The sequence below is a fragment of the Panthera leo genome, chromosome D3 (genome assembly GCF_018350215.1).
Source record: "Panthera leo isolate Ple1 chromosome D3, P.leo_Ple1_pat1.1, whole genome shotgun sequence".
Classification (NCBI taxonomy): Eukaryota; Metazoa; Chordata; class Mammalia; order Carnivora; family Felidae; genus Panthera; species Panthera leo.
This window is the reverse complement of record NC_056690.1, coordinates 8,162,925-8,183,229: the sequence shown is the minus strand read 5'-3', so window position 1 is coordinate 8,183,229 and position 20,305 is coordinate 8,162,925. Positions and strand designations below refer to the sequence as shown.

The following is a 20,305-nucleotide window of genomic DNA, read 5'->3' as shown; positions in this document are numbered from 1 at the left end:
AAGCTGGCATACTTACATTAATAGCAGACAAAATAAAAATCTTAGACCAAAACCTTAGCAGGAATAAAGAGAATAAAAAAAATGATAAAATGAATAATTTACCAGGAAGGTTTTTTTTTTTTTAAATCAGGAATCTTTTTCTTAATTCTGGCAAAGTAACATAAAATTTACCATTGTAACCATTTTTAAATGTACAGTTAAGTACTGAGTACACTCGCTGTGCTGTGCAGCCAATCTCCAGAACTATTCTCATCTTGTAAAACTGAAATTCTATACCCATGAAACAACTCCCCATTCACTAAGAAGCTTTAGGTGATACATTTGAAAAGCCTGATCTGATGAACACATAGAGAATCCAGTACTCAACAAATGGAAAATACGCATTCTTTTTAATATCAAGTCACCAAAAAAAAATTAGGTTGGCCTCTGATCTCTCCATGGCCACACTTAACCCTGGAAGACAGTAGAGCAGTATACTTTAAAAATTCTCAAGGAAAGAAAGCACAATGTAAAGATTTTATGCTCAGTCAAGCTAATTTTTAAATATTTAAGGCAAGAAACTCTGGAACATGCAAGAACTCATTAGGGAATATTGTTCTTGTGAGGTTTTTTTTGAGGATTCTCCTAGAGGACAAATCACAGACAATAAAAATTAGGAAAAAGGGCAGTGAAAGGATTGGTAATGAGCACTGAATCTAATAATTACAGGTTTAACACTGAAAACACAAGTGGGAACCAGGGTAATAGAAGAGAATGTAAATGTTACATGCCCTGACAATGTAGAAATGACACTACAAAATCTGCAGGGAAGGGAAAGGGAAAAGAAAGTGGAAGGTAGAATAAATAAGCTGGTTTCCTCAATTTTTAATTGCTAGGGGTGAGTGGGGGAATATCAACAGATATAATTTAAATCTGATGAATCAAGTTATAAGTATATTAAAAGTATAAAGGCAAATAGTAAAAGAGACAATATGATTGACTAAATTCAAGTACTAAAAGAGAGGGAAGGAGGGGAAAAGGAAGAGGAAAAAAACTAATTTCATCACTGCTCACAGTGGGGATTAATAGATAATACCTATAGAAATGGATGATTAATGGTAGAGTTACAAATATCACCACCAGACCAAAACCACAAGCCAGAAACACATACAGGGAGGATGAGGGAGAGGGACAAGGAGAAAAAAACGAGAGAGAAAATGAAAACAAAACAAAACAAAACAAAACAAACCCCAGGATTTTTTGGGGGGCTTTAAAATCAAAAGCTACGGACACCTGGGTGGCTCAGTCGGTTAGCGTCTGACTTCGGCTCAGTCATGATCTCGCGGTTCTCTCTCGAGCCCCATGTCCGGCTCTCTGCTGTCAGCACAGAGCCCGCTTCGGATTCTCTCTCCTCCTCTCTTTCTGTACCTCCCCTGCTCGCTCTCTGCCTCTCTCAAAATAAACAAACTTAAAAAAAATCAAAAGCTACACATAACATGTACTAAGATCAAATATGTCTGCATATCAATAAAGTTAAAGGGTCTAAACTTACTTATTAAAACAAACCCTTCAGATTATATCGCATACCAAAACCCAATTCAAGACCTATTCAGAGACACCTACAACAAGATAATTTTTAAAAAGTTAAAAGCAGGGGCGCCTGGGTGGCTGTCAGTTGGGTGTCTGACTTCGGCTCAGGTCACGATCTCACGGTTTTTGAGTTCCAGCCCCACGTGGGGCTCTGTGCTGACAGCTCGGAGCCTGGAGCCTGCTTTGGATTCTGCGTCTCCCTCTCTGTCTGCCCCTCCCCCACTGACACTCTGTCTCTCTCTCCTTCAAAAAAACACACATTAAAAACAAATTAAAAAAAATAAATAAAAAGTTAAAAGCAAAAGATGGGCAAAAGTACAGTAGGCAAATGCAAACAAAAGGAAGCAGATGTTTTGTTCTTAATATCAGTGAGAGTTTAATTCTGTCTGCCACCACCAAAAAAAGCCTTTGTCTTTCTGGAGAGTAGAACAAACTTTAGGCAGCCAATAAATAATTATCCATTCATTTGTTCTCAGGAAATTTCTGGAAAACACATAAGGACCTGTTTTACTTCTGGGGAGTGTAGAGAGAGAGATAATTTCTATTCTTCCCCTTTTTATTTATTTATTTTTATTTATTTATTTTTTTTTAATGTTTATTTATTTTTGAGACAGAGAGAGACAGAGCATGAACAGGGGAGGGGCAGAGAGAGAGGGAGACACAGAATCTGAAACAGGCTCCAGGCTCTGAGCAGTCAGCACAGAGCCCGACGCGGGGCTCGAACTCACATACCGCGAGATCGTGACCTGAGCCGAAGTCGGACGCTTAAGCGACTGAGCCACCCAGGTGCCCCTATTCTTCCCCTTTTTAAAGTATACTGCTCTACTGTCTTCCAGGGTTAAGTGTGGCCATGGAGAGATCAGAGGCCAACCTAATTTTTTTTGGTGACTTGATCTTAAAAAGAATGTATTTTCCATTTGTTGAGTACTGGGTTCTCCATGTATTCAACAGATCAAGCTTTTCAAATGTATCATTTAAAGCTTCTTGGTGAATGATGTGTTTTTAATGGGTATAGAATTTCAGTTTGAATTCTTACCAAGAACATGTTTTTACTTTTATAAGAAAAAGGGATCAATGAGAAATATCTCAGTGAAATCAATAATTGTCAGATTTTATACTCTAAAATGAGCATTTTAGCTCTTCCATTATATTAGCAATTTTATGTATTATGACATTTAATTACATGTAATTTATCATACTCCTAAGAAAATAAACATAACACTTTTCAAGATGCTATTCTCATTCTAGGTGATTATAAAAGATTTAGATAAATGTAAGTTATACATCTGGAGTTGCAGTGCTCTAATTTTCAAACAGTTGTTATTATTCAAATTTAGAACATACAAGTACAATAGAAAGGAAATGTTCACTATAAACAATTCACTATAAAGTTTCCTAAATGTTTCAGAGCTGCCCATTAAAGCAAGAAGTATAAAGTATTTTCAAGTAGTCCTGCACTTTAACAATACATTTATGTAGTTTTGAGTGGTAAGTACATGCAAGTTAAAAATGAATAATATTCAGGGCACCTGGGTGGTCAGTCGATTAAGTGTCTGACTTCGGCTCAGGTCATGATCTTACAGGTGGTGAGTTTGGGTCCTGTGTCAGGCTCTGTACTGACAGCTCAGAGCCTGGAGCCTGCTTTGGATTCTGTATCTCCCTCTCTTTCCCCCTGCCCCTCTTGTACTCTCTCTCTCACTCTCTCTCAAAAATAAATAAACATTTAAAAAAATAGAAGAAAAATGCTTTCTTCTAAAAAAAACGCAAATAATATTTAAAGTAGAGAACAATTAAGAATTTCAGTTAAGATTTGAAAAGAGCTTACAATCAATGACTTGGCTAGCCTCTTTTTTTTAGTATACTTTTTATCACAAAAGGTTTCTGGATAAAAGTAGAACTATACATGGATGCAGGAGACTGACATATGGAGATAAGCAAAATGAACATCAGACACTCACCAAATACAATGAACTCAACCACTGGGAAAAAAAAAAACAAACACAACAGCTAATGCAAACAGGCAAGTCCTGTCCCCTTTTAAAAGATTTTTTTAGATAATTTTTAATGTTTATTTATTTTTGAGAGAGAGAGAAAGAGAGAGGGAGGGAGGGAGGAAGGGGCAGAGAGAGAGGGAGACACACAATTGGGAGCAAGCTTGAGGCTCTGAGCTGTCATCACAGAGCCCGACGCAGGGCTCGAACTCACAAACTGTTAGATCATGACCTGAGCCAAAGTGGGACACTTAACCCACTGAGCTACCCAGGCGCCCCTAAAAGATTTTTTTATTGTGGTAAAAATATACATAAAATAAAAATTACTACTGAAACCATTTTTTTTAATATTAAAAACATTTTTTTAATGTTTATTTTTTGAGAGAGAGAGAGACAGAGTGTGAGTGGGGGAGGGGCAGAGAGAGAGAGAGGGAAACACAGAATCCAAAGCAGGCTCCAGGCTCCAAGCTGTCAGCACAGAGCTCGATGTGGGGCTCGAACTCACAAGCTGTGAGATCATGACCTAAGCCAAAGTCAGATGCTTAACTGACTGAGCCACCCAGGTGCCCCACCACTGAAACCATTTTTCAGTGGCATTAAATACATACACATTGTCATGCAGGCGTCACCACCTTCCATCTCCAGATCTCTTTTCATCTTCCCACACTGAAACTCTGTCCCCATTAAGCACTTAATTTCCTATTCGCTATGGCCCCACAACCACCATTCTACTCTGTGTCTGTGAATATGACTACTCTGGGTACCTCATGTAAGTGGAATCATGCAGTGTTTGTCCTTAGCAGAGTGCCTTTTCAACACGGCAGAAGACAGAGATGAAAATGTTGATGTGGCTTAGGTACCCCTCTGACTTGATGATATGGAAAGAACTGGAGAGTTGTATTATTTGGGACTGGTGGTAAGAGGGGTACATTTCTTTGTGATGGGAGTGGTAGGCAGTCTGTCACATACAGAGAAATTGAGTTAAATCACATGAAAATGAATTTCAGGTTTGGTTACATTATTATAATACATGACTTTATAGGATTTAAGATCTGGTATCTAGTTTACTCAGAAAACAGTTTGGTTGAAAAGCAATAGATACTATCCCTTCTTTTAAAAGTCTCTTTATTAGTTATAATAAATACTTTAAAAATATTTATTTATCTATTTATTTATCTATTTATTTAGAGAGGGAATCCCAGCAGGCTCACGATGTCAGCACAGAGCCTGACGTGGGGTTTGATCTCATGAACCACCAGGTCATGCATGACCTGAGCTGAAATTAAGAGTCGGACACTTAACCAACTGAACCACCCAGGCATGACAGATAAATACTTTTTAAAAAGTTCTTATGTATTAGTCATTGTTGCATAGTCATTATATGCATTATTTCATTTAGTCTTTACAACCACCCTGTTAAGAAGAGACTAGTTTACAGACGAGGAAACTAAAGTTTATAGGAATAAAGTCATTTACCCAAGGTTATCCAGGGTCTGCCTGATTCTGTAGTGCATGTTCTTAATCATTCTATCTACACTGTCTGAATAGAACCTTAAACTAAGTGCAGTATATACTAAAATTCCAACCATGTAAAAAAGTATATATGAGAGGACAAGGCTGAAATGCCAAGATGAACACTGTTCAGCTGTTACAAATAGGATAACAGGTGGTGTATTAAAAGATGTCAATTAAAGCACTGACATATCTATAGCCTCTCCAGAGGGAAAATTCTCTAGGTAGCCATACTTGGTACCATATTACCCTCCTTTCTTCTCATCCTGTCCTTACAAGCATAGCTGGCTGGACTAAGAATGGACCCCTGACCTGACCTGAGGATAGCCAATAGTCTATGAGATAGTTGGGCATGAAAAACTGCCCCCAAAAGAGAAGAGCTGCACCAGGAATTTGAATTAGAAAATGCAAAGAAAATAGCACAGTTAGTGAAATTTCAACATAAAGTATGTAGAGAGGAAGGTCTTAGCATGTAAGATGAACAATAAAGAGTACAGGTTATGGTACCTGTACCTGTTCCAGACAGATTATGTTTCTGATCCTTAGAATTCCATAACAGCACTTTTTCTTTACTGTCCTTAATATCCTTTCAATAAAACTCATTTAATATATAAATGAAAAAATATATAAATGAATTTAATAAAAGAATTATTTACAAATAGATTTATTAGCTTACTATTAGGGAGAAATTTTATCATGACTAGAAATACACATAACCAGTCCCTTTGGTTTCCAAGTTGCTTTAAGAAAAGCTTTAAGAAAATCAACGGATTAGAATGTAACCATGAAAACAATTCTTGATGTCCTCAATCTCAAAACTTTGCACAAAAATCTCCTTTCTGAAACTTTTCCTTCCTAACAATCACATCATTTGCTTCCTCTTATTATGATTCTGATTATATATTTCCTCCTTCCTTCCTTCCTTCCTTCCTTCCTTCCTTCCTTCCTTCCTTAAGTAAGCTCTATGCCCAAAGTAGGGCTTGAACTCACAATGCTGAGATCAAGAGTCAGATGCTCCACCGACTGAGCCAGCCAGGCACCTCTTTTCTATATTTTTCTTAAGAAAGTTGGCTTATCTTTTGTCTTTCTTGAATTTCTTCACGTTTGTCTCATCTCACCTATGAGTGTATGAACTCGAGAGAATAGGGACTTGTCTCTCACTTCTTTTGTGATGGCAGCGATGTGTAATGGAATGAGCAGGAGATTTGAAATATGATAATACAGATGCTGGAGTCAAGCCCCAACTCTCTCACTGCCTATTTATCTATTTGGATAAGTCACTAAACCTGTCTCAGACTCCATGGCATTTTCTATAAAAAGGAAACGATGTCTATCTGATTTCAAAGTCCATGTGATTTTTCACTGTGCTCTGATGGATGGCATTCGTGAAGAATTTTATAGTTCCACACTCAGGCACATGCAGTACAACCCACATTCAAACCTAAAATTACTACACAGAGAGTGATAAAATAACAACTGCTAATGTCAGATGGCGGAGGCCATCTGATCTGGATCTGCGGAGGGCATTTACCTTCTAACAGTTTAGCTTCAAAGCAGTGGTTAGAATTAGCTTCCAAGTAATGGTATTCCATCACTTATCACAAGCTATCGTAGCTTGCCCCTGGCCCTGCTCCCCAGCTAAGCGAGTCCATTAATCTAAAGTTAACTTGTCACCACTCGCTGGCAGACTCTGAGCTTTTACCTGGCCACAGAAGAACGTGACTTCATATTTATAGCTCTGACATGCATCAGATTTAAAGTAAAAATCTAATCTAGCTGCACTTGTGATTTCGGCTTAAATTCCTTCTCCTTCTCTCTCCCCTCCCCCCGATAATTTGACAAAACAAATAGCATAAATTAAATAAAAAACTTCAAAGTTCATGTTATTACTCTTTTGTGGAATCATCATCATCATCATCATCATCATCATAGTTTGTTTTCTATAAATTACTCAAGTAAAATATTCAGGATTATAACCAGCACATCTTAACAAGATCAGGTGCTAAAAGTATCGCACAATCAGATTCACTTACTTGACATTTCTGACGCAACTGTCGTAGTTCTTTTATAACTGGGGCTAGAGCTGACTTCTTTTCAGACACCAGTGAATTCAGTTTTTTTACCTGTCATTTAAATAAAATACATGACATCTAAAACAAGAATTCAAAAGAGCAAAAAACCTACATGCATAAATATATTTATTAAAGTGTTATTTAAAAGAGTAAAAAGACTAAATTATTTCAACATCAAACAATGGGAAAATGATTTAGTAAATGTTGATTTGGTAATATGGAACAGCATTTAACTTAAAAAAAAATTTTTTTTAATGTTTTTTTTTTTTTTTTTTTGAGAGAGAGTGTGCGCAAGCGTGCAAGTGGGGGAAGGGCGGAAAGAGAGGGGAGCAGAGGATCTGAAGCAGGCTCTGTGCTGACAGCAAAGAGCCCAATGGGGCTCAAACTCATGAACCATGAGATCATGACCTGAGCTAAAGTCGGACATTTAACTGACTGAGCCACCCAGGCGCCCAGCACTTAATTATTTAAAATGTTAATTATTGGGGCATGCTCAGTTATTTGACTGTCCAACTTCAGCTCAGGTCATGATCTCATGGTTTATGAGTTTGAGCCCCATATGGGGCTCGCTGATGTCAGCTCATAACCCGTTTCAGATCCTCTGTCTCCCCCTCTCTCTGCCCCTCCCCCATTTGCACTCTCTCTCTCAAAAATAAATAAACCTTTAAAAAATAAATAAAATGTCAATTATTGGGGCACTTGGGTGGCTCAGTCGGTTAAAGCATCTGACTCTTGATTTCAGCTCAGGTCATGATCTCATGGTTTGTGAGACTGAGGCCCACATCAGACTGTGCTGGGCATGGAGCTTGCTTGAGATTCTCTCTCTCCTTCTGCCCCTCCCCTGCTTGTGTGCACACATGCTCTCTCTCTCTCTCAAAAATACAATACAATACAATATAATACAATAAAATACAATAAAATAAAATGTCAATTACTAAGGCTGCAAACTATATGGGAAAATACTTGTAATCTAACACTGAATAATGAAAACAAATTATAAAGTTCCTAAATACAACTACAATCATGTTGTATTATGTAAAAAAAATGTAATTATGTAGGTTATAGAGTATATACGAAACATGAGGAAGTGATATTCAAAATACTTAATAACCCAAATGATATAAGTAATGACCAATCAAAATGGACACCAAGCATGGGGATTAACAGAGTATCGAAGGTCTCTGCTGTGTTAATCATTAATCTTTTTAGGAGTTAGACAGTAGTGAGATCCAGAGGGTTCTGGGCAAGTAGCCAATGTGGAAAAGCCAGGTGGAAGTGGGTACTCTGAGAGTTTGAGGCAACAGTTATTTCCTTCTAGTAAGGAAGGAACGATTTCAACATTTTAATGCCTGCTAAAGCGGCATCAGTTCATTCAGGCTGAGTAGCAGCTCCAAATAAGGACAGATAGGAAGGAAAAACACAAAAATGAAAGTTTTATTAGTCAGGGTGGTATGATTTGGGAAAACTTATTTTTTATCTTAAGTATTTCTTTAATGTTATAGAACTTTTACACACTTCAAAAACCACAAGATAAGGCAGGCATTTCAATACCTAATTCTATAGGGTATTTAATAACCCTATCGTGTTTCCTTGGGAAAAAACCCTGCAAAATGCCTAAATTATTACAAGTTGAACAACTTACTAAAATGGAAACACTCAAAAGAGACTGATAAAGAGAGATGAAGGAATATAAGGTAAACAATGTGCAGAAATGAAAATTTCAGTGTTTCACTGAAAACAAAACACAAAAATATCTGCCTCTAGCTATACAATAAAAAAAAACCTATAAAAAAGCATAATCACCATTTCAGACATGTCATCTAGCGTTCGGCCTTTCATTTCGTCGACTTCACTCTTCAGTGCAGATACCCTTTCTAGCTCTTCCTGAGTGTAACTATATCCAGATATGCCCTTTTTCTCTTCAATAGTTCGCTAAAAGTAAAGAATAAAAATAGGTGTCAAAATTGGGGTCTACAAAATGGGTGTCAAAACCTTGATGATTCTGTAAGTAGTATACAGACTTAATACATAGCAATAAAGTTACAAATAAAATAAATTAGCTTACAATGCTAAAGAGTAATTTTTATTGACTTCAACAATAATTACATACTGTTGTATGTTATAAACTTAGGCTAAATTTTGCTTTGGTATCTTCGGGTGCATAGTATTTCTAATTTTAGCACTCAATAAATACTTGGTGACTGAATGAATTCTCAAGTGACCAATATACTTGCATTCATTCAGCCATCCAATATTTATTAGATACCTAAATGTGCTGAGCATAGTTCTAAGCACCAGATAGATAGATAAAATAAAATGTCAATTGTTAAGGCTGCAAACCATATGGGAAAACACTTGTAACAAAACAGGTAAAACAAAAGAAAACAAAACAAAACATAAAAAAAAAAAACCTCCCCCACGGAGCTTACTTCTAGTGAGAGTAAACAAGCAATATGTAGACAAGTAAAATACATATAGTGTGAGGTGAGAGTGGGGTTGGAACCTTAAATAACAGGGTGTTTAGAGGTCTTCCTGAGAAGATGACATCTAAGCAAAGCCCGAATGAAGGGAGGGAGCAAGTCATACAGATATCCAGGGGATTGGCAAGGGCAAAAGACATGAGGTAGGAGCAAACCTGTCCCTTCCAAGAAATATCCAGGAGACTGGTGAGCTGAAAACTGAGTGAGAATGAGGTGGGGTTAGGGAGGGATCATATGGGACTCAGATGGCTTGCTGGAACAGTCTCAGTTAATGTCCGTTGTCCTTTGCATTCTCAAAAGTGTCCTACTTTAGATGATAAATTATATGGTTACTTTATTTTTAGGCCAATAAAAGAGCTTGGACTTATTTTAAATGAGATGGGAGGCTTGTCGGGTGGCTCAGAGTAAAGGAATTTTTAAAAGACCACTTTAACACCTGTGCTGAGATCAAACTATAGAGGGACAAAGGAAGCCAGTTAGAAGACTACTCCAGTAATTTAGGTTAGAGATAATGGTAGCATGAATCAGATGGTGGCGGTAGAGGTAACAAGAAGTGGTTGTGTACATATTTTAGAGATAAATCCAAAAAAATATTATGACAGATTAGCTGTGAGGGCTGAGGGAAAATGAGGGGTAAAGAATGACTAAGGTTTCTGGCCTGCAGAACTGAGAGGATGGAGCTGCCATTTATTGAAATGAGAAAGACTTGATAAGACCAGATTTGAGGGAATAATGAAGATAAGAAATTTAGTTTTGGACATGTTAAAAACTTGAAATATCTAGCAGATACCCAATAGAGAGGTCAAGATATTATAAGTACAAGACTGAAATTTGAGGAGAAATCTAGGCTAGAGATATCAATTTGTGAGTTGTCTGCATAAAGAAGGTCTTTAAAGCCATAGACAGGATAAGATCACCAAGGGAGTGAAACTAGAGAAGAAATCCAACGGCTAAGCCTGGTGACTCCAATATTTAGACCATGGAGAAATGCGAAGAAATCAGCCATGGAGTAGAAACAGGAGTGCTAGTAAAGGAGAAAAACCAGGAGAGTGTAGTGTATTAGAAGATAAGTAAAGGAAGAGGGAGTGATCAACTATGTCAAACACTGCTAATAGGCCAAGTAGGAAAAGAACTAAGAATTGCTCACTGGGTTTAGCAATGTGAAGGTATTGGTGATCCTGACAAGAGAAATTTTGGTGAGATGGTGGGTGTGAAGACCTGACTGGAGAGGATTCAAAAGAGGATGGAAGAACCAAAAGGAAAGAAAGACAAGGAGAGAGGGAATGTAAGAGTTGGAATTGGGGGCTGACAATAAGATTGAGATCCCTAAGAAAGGAGGAGTAGGAACTACAAAGCATTAGCCCAAGATTCCATATGCAATTTCCTCTTTGGGCATTACCAAATCCTAAGCTGTGTGCAAGGAAGGTAAGACTCCCCAAAACCAAGTGAAAATCAGTAGATAGGTGACTAAAAAGCTGGGCAAAGTTTTCAGTATCTCATAGTGCCGGGCAGACAGAGGTAGGAATTCAGGACTTGTCAAAGTATGTTGCTTCAGACTATCAGTTGAAACCCCAGAAGGGCTACACCTTAGGAGTAAGGGTTATAACCTAGGAATAAGAGCTAGGCCCTAGAAGTAAGGGCTAATTCCTGGGAATAGAGTTTCTGTCACAGGTATAAGGGCTGAATTTTAGGAATAAGAGAAAACTGAAAAATATCAGCACTAACAAAACTGGATCTAGATGATCTATGAGGAAAAAGAAATCAAATGCTCTTTAAGGAAAGAAATGTTTCCAGAGGCTGATGTTCAATAAAAAAGTACTAGGTTAGCAAAGGAACAGAAACAAATGTCTGAAAATCAAGAGAAAAATACAGATAATAGAAAGACACCCAGATAAATTTATTAGATAGGACATTTAAAATAGCTGCAATTGGGGCGCCTGGGTGGCTCAGTCGGTTGAGCATCCGACTTCAGCTCAGGTCATGATCTCACGGCCCGTGAGTTCGAGCCCCGCGTCGGGCTCTGTGCTGACAGCTCGGAACCTGGAGCCTGTTTCAGATTCTGTGTCTCCCTCTCTCTCTGACCCTCCCCTGCTCATGCCCTGTCTCTCTCTGTCTCAAAAATAAATAAACATTAAAAAATTAAAAAAAAAATAAAACAGCTGCAATTATTATATTCAAGACAATAAATGATAAGTTGGAGAATGTTACAAATAACTGGCATTGAGGAGGGCACCTATTGGGATGAGCACTGGGTGTTGTATGGAAACCATTTTGACAATAAATTTCATATTAAAAAAAAAACAAATAACTGGAATCTATCAAATGGAATCAAATGGAAATTCTAGAACGGAGAAACATAATACCTGATATTCAGAATTCAAAACCCAGATTACATAGCAGATTAGACACAAGAAAAAAAGTAAGATTAATGAATTAAAAGAGAGCACAGCAGAAAAAAAACTCAGATTAAGTCACAGAGAGAAAAAAATAATGGAAAAAAAAGCAAAACATACAACCCATAATGAATATGGTAAATAGTGAAAAAGCCTAACATACACATAACTGTAATTGTAGCTCACAGAAGGGAGAAGAGAATGAGACTATAATATTTAAAGAAATGCTACTTGCTGAGGACTTTTCAAAAACTGACAAAAGACATTAACGCTACACTTCTAATAAGCCTTACAGACCCCAAGCCAGATGAATAAAAAAAGAAAACCTAGGAAAATCACAGTTAAAACTGCTGAAAAACCAAAGACAGAAAAAAAAAATCTTAGCAAACAGAGAATAACACACTACCTTAAACACACACACACACACACACACACACACACACACAAGAAACAATGGAAGCCAGAAGCCAATGGAATTAAATCTTTAAAGCGCTGAAAGAAAGTAATTGCCACCCAAGAATTCTATATTTGGTGAAAATGTGCTTCAAAATAAGGGTACAATAAAGATGTTTTAAGAAAAGCAAGAATTGAGTGGACTTATCACCAGCAGACCTACACTAAGTGAAATACTGAAAACGAGATCCCAATAGAATAATGATGGTGCTGGAAGGAAAAGCCATGAAAAGAGTAAACAGGTAGATAAATCTAGAATAATATTAAATATAATAATATCATGTGGGATTTACATTATATATAGAATTTAAAAATATATATTCACAATAGCACATAATATGAGGAAGAGATAAATAGAGCAAGAGTGTCATAAGTTTCTTACATTGCCCCCGATATAGTAAAACAGGGAAGACTGTAATTAGTCAGAGGTGCATGTTATAGTTTCTGGCTTATGCACTAAGAAATAACACGGATAACAAAAAGAAGCTATAACCAGTAAGCTAAAAGAGGGGAAACATGGAAGATACAAGTATTTGAGTAATGCAAAAGAAGGGAAGAAAGGAGAAAAAAGAATGAAGAACTGATGGAACAAATAGAAAATGTTGAAAAAAAATCAGTAATTACATTAAATGTAAAGAGATTAAATACCTCAAGTAAAAGGCAAAGATGGCCACACTGTACAAAAATAAAAAGCTAACTATATATTTCTTACAAAAAATATACAATAATTACAAAGATGGAGAAAGGTTGAAAGGATGCAAAAGATGTATGTCTTTTAAACATTAACTAAATGAAAGTTTGTGTGGCTGTATTAATAACAGGTAAGTATATATTAAGGCGAAGGCTATTCTGAGAGATAAAAAAAAAGGGTATTTCCTAATTATCAAAGGGCCAATTTATCAGGAAGATAATGATACTAGATTTGTATGGACTAATAACATAATCTCAGTATATTTGCAGTGGGGGCTCCGTCCTGATTTGCTTACCGGGTCAGGGTACCTAATCCCATAGCTGTTGTGAGAATAGCTGTTGGCTATTTATGGCTTACAGCTACCCCTTCTTCAAAGTATGCAATTGGCTGAACAGGAACTGTATCATACCACCTCCTGGGTGGTAGTGAGGGTCCACAGCAAATGACTGACAGTGAGGTACAAAAGGGTAGTTTTCTTGCCTAAAAATGAGACCAACTTTATGATGCAATTTGTGCTCCAGGGCTCCTCATGGGATCAGACGGAAACTGGGCTCCAAATGAATCCACTCTGCCTCATTGCTTCATTCGGGTTCCTTCACTTCCTTTCTCCTAAGAGCATTCTCTGAATTATTCATGTGAAGAGCAATAAGACTTCTTGTTTCTCTGCTTCTAGAGAACCTGATCAAACTCTAAGAATGGGCTTCTAGAGTGGCATTACTCACTGGCTGAATGGAACCAAGGGCTCCATCACTGGTGGCGGGTTGAACATTGTTAGTCCCATACATGTTATAGCAGTGCAATTGCTAAGACTTGTGGTGAACTGAGGCAGAGTATATGTGGAAGGTGACAGTGGTGGCCATGAGAATGGTCTGCTCAGATCTCCTTCAGGAGAGCCTGCCGAGAAGAACAGATTGGACTGATAGCCATAACCGCTGCCCCTCTGGATCCACCATCATGTTCTTACCACGCCCATGTTTCTCCCAGGGTGCTCCTAGCAATGACTGAGGATGGCAATGGTACTAGTGCTGGCCCATTCCTGCCTGACAGGGGGCTCCTCTCGTGGGTGACTAGTTCAGGAATCTCCCTCATTCTAACCAAAACTTTCCCCAAACTGTGCTGCAGTCTGAGGCTCTTCCTACATAATCGTCCTTCCTTCTCTCTCCCTTCATGGATGTCACACTTATATTAAGGCCTAATGATTTTCCTTGCCTCCTCTTGGCTCTCTTGCCTTTACCTTTCATATGTATCTCCTCCAACAAATCTCTTGTACATCTTGGTGTCTGCTTCTTGGATTGTCACAGGGATGCACTATACTAGCTGGCACAATGTTGCTTGTGTTTGAGAAGCATGGAGAAATAATAACTATAAGGACTATAGAATTGGGGTGGCTAAGCTCCAGGTATAGTTGAAGAGATAAAATGACAGGCTCAAATATATTAATCAGTAATTTAAAGTAAAGTGATAAGGTTAGAGAACCTTCTTAGGAACTTCAAAGAAACCCTCATTTCCTATGGCTGAAGGTCAGAGGGAGCTGAAAACCAGGCACACAATTTAATTGTTAGCAGGGCAAAACTTCAGAGAAAACTGAATAAATTCTATGCTAAAGTCAGGACTCTGAGAAAGGGTGCTGAGTCTGGAACGGAATACCTGCCAAGACTCACTTGAGAACCTTGAACCCCTAGATTATCCTGTATCCTCTGGCCAAGTGGCAAGTGGCTTAGCTTATTGGCCAGGGGCCTGGAAGAAGCAAGGTACCAGGACTGGAAGATTGGGAGGTCTGGGGAAGGGGCATGCAGATAGACCTATGGGCACAACACACTAAGTATGAAGATCTTTTGATCACAAGCTAATGGCCACTAAAGAATGTCCACAGCAGAAGTGACACTAAACAACCAAGTGGAAAGGATGATTTGGCCAGTAGATATCAGCCAGCCTCTGTTATTGGCCACCCAGTGCTTAGACAATGGGCTCATGAACAGAATGACTATGTTGACAGAGATGGGGGCTAAGCAAGGGCCAAATAGCATGGGCTCCCTCACCAATGCCCATCTAGCTACGCCCACTGCCAAATGTCTGACCTGGCAACAATAGAGAGACCAATCCTGAGCTCTAGATATAATCATACCTTGAGGAAACCAATCATCTTTCTGCCTTAAAAAGGGCAACATTTCATCCTGACTTGGACTGACCCATATTCTGAGTAAGGATTTGCTTTTATTGCCCACAGTGCTGTAGCCAGCATCAATATCCAAGGGCTCAGAGTATTTGATCTACTGATGTGGAATCTTCCACTGATGTGGAATCTTCTTTATGGCAAAGGAGATATGGTGGGGGACACATGACCATGGGATTCAGTCTCTGTGTCACATACTCCACCATCCAGGAAGCTAATAGCCTGATAGGCTGGTAGAAGGCCTTGTTGAAGGTACAGCTAAGGTGTCAGCTTAGAGTTGATGGCCTGTGAGGATGAGCTCTATTCTTTAGGATGGAATGTACATCTTAGACCAATGCCCACCATTTGGTGCTGTGTTGCAAACAGAAGGAATATATTGGTCTTAGAGCCACAGAATGAAAGTATGAGTGTCACCACTCACCAGGATGCCAACTTATCCACTTAGGGAATTATATTTCCTTTCTTGGCACCTTTAGGCTCTATAGGTACAGATTTTCTGGTTTCCAGAGTGCATATGCTTTTACCAGAAGGTGCAATAAAAGGCCTTTAAACTTAATGCTTTGGCTACCATTTCGTCACTTGGGCTCCTCATACTCATAGACCAGCAGACAAATAAAGGAGTTCTTATATTGGCAGGACAGCATAATGCTATACATAAGCTGCTATATAATAAGGGCAGATAGGAATATGTTTGGCAGTCAGATGATCCATTAGGGCATATCTTGGTACTCCCATGCCCGGTTTTAACAGTAAATAAGTAAAGACAGCAACCACAGCCTGATAAGGTCATGATTACTCACACCTCTTAAAGATGAGGGACTGAATCATTCCACAAAATAAATCATTTAGACCAGTGGAGGTGCTAGCCAAACATGAGGGAAATCTAGAATGGATGGTAAAGGAAGGAGATGTTGATTATTATTATGTCCTTGGGACCAAATGTAGCAATGGGAGTTTTCATTTGTCCAATTAACCCTCCTCCTACAAATTTTCCTAGAAATTGTGACCAGTCAGAATCCTGTAGAAGCTATACCTAAATGGAGTGAGTTTAACATGAAAAACAGGTAGATCCCAACATTGTAAGGGGTAGATTGTAATGGACGTTGCTGGTGCCTCACTCAGACCTTGTTTGCAAGCTGCCATGAAAGTTACTGGCTGCTAAAGGTTCACAGGTGCCCCTTCTCCAGAGAGTGCCGCCTCATTGGGCTAGGAGGTTACACTGTGCCACAGCCAATGACTGACTGATACAGGAGTATAAAAGGCCAGCCCCCTTGCCTCAAGATGGAATCAATTTCATGCTGCAATTTATGCTCCAAAGCTCCTCACAGAATCAAAATGAAGCTGTCTAGTCAGGACTACATCCTTGCTTGGCTCTTTTCTGCTGTCCTATCTGCTCTCCCCATTCCCCTTCTTCTGAAGGCACTCCCTCCCTCAATAAATCACTTGTACAGAGTACTGCCTTCTCAGGCTCTGCTTCTAGGGAACCCAATTAAGAAAAAATGTAAAGAAAAAACTGATGGATTTAAAGGAAAGCAGACAAAGCAATAATCATAGAGATTTTAACACACCTCTCTCAATAACTAATGGGACAAGAAAACAAAAGTATCAGTAGGAATATGGAAGATTTGACTATCATGGTTAACACGCTTGACTGAATTGACATATAGAGAATACCATTCCCAACAAACGGCAGAATATACATTCTTCTCAACTGCGCTGGCACGATGACCAAAATAGACCATTTGCTGGACCATAATGAAACACTCAACAAATCTCGAAGGACTAAAATCACACAGAATGTTCTCTGGTCACAGTGGAAATAAGGTAGAAATCAATAACAGAATGGTAACTAGAAAATGTTTAGTTTTAAGCAATAATCCATAGATCAAAGAAATCATAATGGAAATTTGAAAATATTTTGAAGTGAACAGAAACACAATTAACTACCTATCAATTTGGGAAGAAGTGTCATTAGAATCCATGGCTGCTACACAGTAAATTTTCTATCTTAAGTTGCCTAGAACCAAACACCATTTAACAGCATGAGACAGAAAGTTCATATTGCCAGCTTAACCATGACTGGTTGAAACTTCGTTTACTTCCACCAGATTATTGCTAGCTAGTAAACCAACAACCTGATGAAATAATTTCCCCATGGGTGAAAAGACAAAAAAACTCAAATCAAGAAAACTCTGAGGAACTGGTGTCCATAATGAGAACAGCTTTGCTATTAGAGGGACTGCTCTGGACTTAACTCTTTTATGACAACCAAGGCACAAATACATAAGGAGCAAGCCTGCAGGCAAACTTCCATGTGGTACCTTTCCCGGATATTTCTTTTCAAAGCTCCATGTAAGTGGCTGCTTGGAAACTTCTGCCCAACAGGCCATGATAAATAAATGTTTTACAGTCACTCTTCTTGGTATGATAATTTTTCTCATATTAACTAGAAAGATGTATTTGGAATTCAGCTTCTATTAATTACCCCAATGTCAGCACACATGAAAAAGTTAGTGCTTACTGCTACACTAAAAAAATAAATGAATTGGGGTGCCTGGGTGGCTCAGTAGGTTAAGTGGCTGACTTTGGCTCAGGTCATGATCTCACAGTTCGAGAGTTCAAGCCCTGCATCCGGCTCTGTGCTGACAGCTCCGAGCCTAGAGCCTGCTTCCGATTCTGTGTCTCCTTCCCTCTCTGCCCCGCCCCTGCTCATGCTCTCTCTCTCAAAAATAAATAAACATTAAAAAAATAAATGAATCAGCTTATATGACATCTCTGTAATTAATCAGAGAAAATTAATAATTTTATGATGTTTTCAGTAAAAACAATAACCTCAGTATACAGCTACAACCTATGAACCTCCTGGCATTTGTATTTCTAGCACTCCAGATAACATTGTATTACCAGTTGATGTTGAACATTTTCATGCCGTTGCTTAAGAAGTTCTTCTGTCCTCTGCAAGAGGCCGAATTCAGCTTTAAATTCAGCTATTATTTGATGCTTCTTTTTGAAAACTGTACTCTTGCTTCGAAGTTTACTGACATATCGTTTGAACTATAAAAGAACACAATATGTAACATGAATATAAAAGTAGTTGCTAAATATGTTAACTTCAATGTATTAGAAACATTTTATTTTCTACTGTCTAACATTTGTGTCACCAGTATATAATAACTTAGTTTCATTAGAAAACTTGGAAAGACTAACTGCTCAATTAAAATAGTTTGTGTAGGTTTTAATTTTTGGACCAATCTAAATGTTGTAAATCCTTATGTAAAAGCTGTTCATTTGGGGCTTTACAAATAAGGGTTTAAAAAACCAGAAACTAAACCCTATTAAAAAAAAAAAAGTTTAAAAAAGGAGGGGGAGGAGGAGGAGGAGGAGGAGGAGGAGGAGGAGTAGAAAAAGTAGGAAACCAATTCTGGCTGTGATCTACCATGATATCTCTTGCATACTGTACTATTTTGGAAGCACTGCATCTATTGAGATTAATATGGCCAATCAGAATAGTCAAAACCTATAGCTACTATTTATCATTTAAAGAAGTGTACTGTGACCGTATACACTAAGAAGCATCTGAGACATTGGAATGAAGCCCATCCCAAACCTTAAAAAGCTAAGAATATTCCAGGTTAGTGGGAATTTACAGTTGCTTAATTCAGCTATCTACCGACCTTTACACCAAAGGTATAAAGTTATAACTACTCTAGTGGAAAGATCCCCACTATTAAGTAATACCAACTATAGTTTGGAAAAAGCAAATGAAAATGAATAGTAATTACAGGAATTCATTTGATAAGCTCTATTTACTAACTATCATGTATTAGGCACTGTGCCAGACATTGAGAATACAACTCTAAACAAGATACTCAGAAGTTCTGCCCTCACCAAGCTTAAGGAAATAGTGGTGAAAACAAACATTGAACTGATGTTTACAACCATGGTTGAACATTATGAAGGTGTCCTGAGAATAAATAACAGGAGTTTAACCTGGGTTGGGATGAAGGTAGGAAAGGTGGGCATTGGGATTTAGGGGAGGTGGATTATGGCAAGCTTCCCAAAACAATTACATTCGAGCCAAGACTGAAGAAGTAAGAGTGTGTTAGAGGAAGGAGGAAGAGGCAAAGAGCATTCCAGGTAGAGGAAACAGCAGGTGTAAAGATTCTGGCTCATTTAAAGTATTGCTTGATATAAGAAGCAAATACCAGAAGCAAATGTGAGAAATTTCTGGTATTTCTGAAACAGAATACTTAAAAAAAAATTACTTCCTCTTATGTACCATTATGCTAATAATTTTCAGATTCTCTTACTACATAAAATAATTTTTCTTCCTGCTTTATCCTTTTATTAACTACATTTTTCGAAAAATTCCAACTAAGAATTTGGCCTGTTATATTTAAGCACATTACTTCAAAACAAAAGTAAGCTTCCATTTTACCTAATACAAGATAATTCTTTAAGAGTCTTAGCCTTTTTATTTTATTTTTTAATTTTAATGTTTATATTTGAGGTAGACAAACTGTGTGAGTGGGGGAGGGGCAGAAAGAGAAGGTGACAGAATCCCAGGCAGGCTCCAGGCTCTGAACTGTCAGCCCAGAGCCCAATGTGGGGCTCGAACTGACGAACTGCGAGATCATGACCTGAGCCGAAGTTGGATGCTTAACCAACTGAGCCGCTCAGGCACCCCTAGAATCTTAGCCTTTTTAATACTCAGTCCTTCTAAAGGCTAACTTGAGAGGAGAGTGATAAATAATTTTACAAATAATAAAAGTCATGAATTACTGAAATTTTGGAAAACAGAAAAAAGGATAAAGTTCACTCAAAGCCATTATCCTAGTCTACTATCCTACTAAGCTCTACTACCATGTTGGTATTTTTCCTTCTAATTTATAAGGCTAAACATGAGGGCAATAATTCTAAATTGTAAGGTATAAAATAGGAAGCACAACATTTCTAACATTTAGGTGATTT

At 38.1% G+C, this 20,305-nt stretch overlaps 1 protein-coding gene across 7 annotated transcripts in view; it reads right to left on the bottom strand.

Annotated features, from left to right (window-relative positions):
* Positions 1–20,305, bottom strand: part of IFT81 (intraflagellar transport 81) — a 198,285-nt gene that overhangs the window by 23,350 nt on the left and 154,630 nt on the right. For all 7 annotated transcript variants that reach the window (XM_042911246.1, XM_042911249.1, XM_042911251.1 and 4 more), the window contains 3 exons: positions 18,239–18,388; positions 8,948–9,076; positions 7,106–7,195 (listed from right to left, as the gene is read on the bottom strand). In XM_042911246.1, coding sequence (XP_042767180.1) covers positions 7,106–7,195; positions 8,948–9,076; positions 18,239–18,388 — 369 coding nt within the window. The remainder of the gene's footprint in view (positions 1–7,105; positions 7,196–8,947; positions 9,077–18,238; positions 18,389–20,305) is intronic.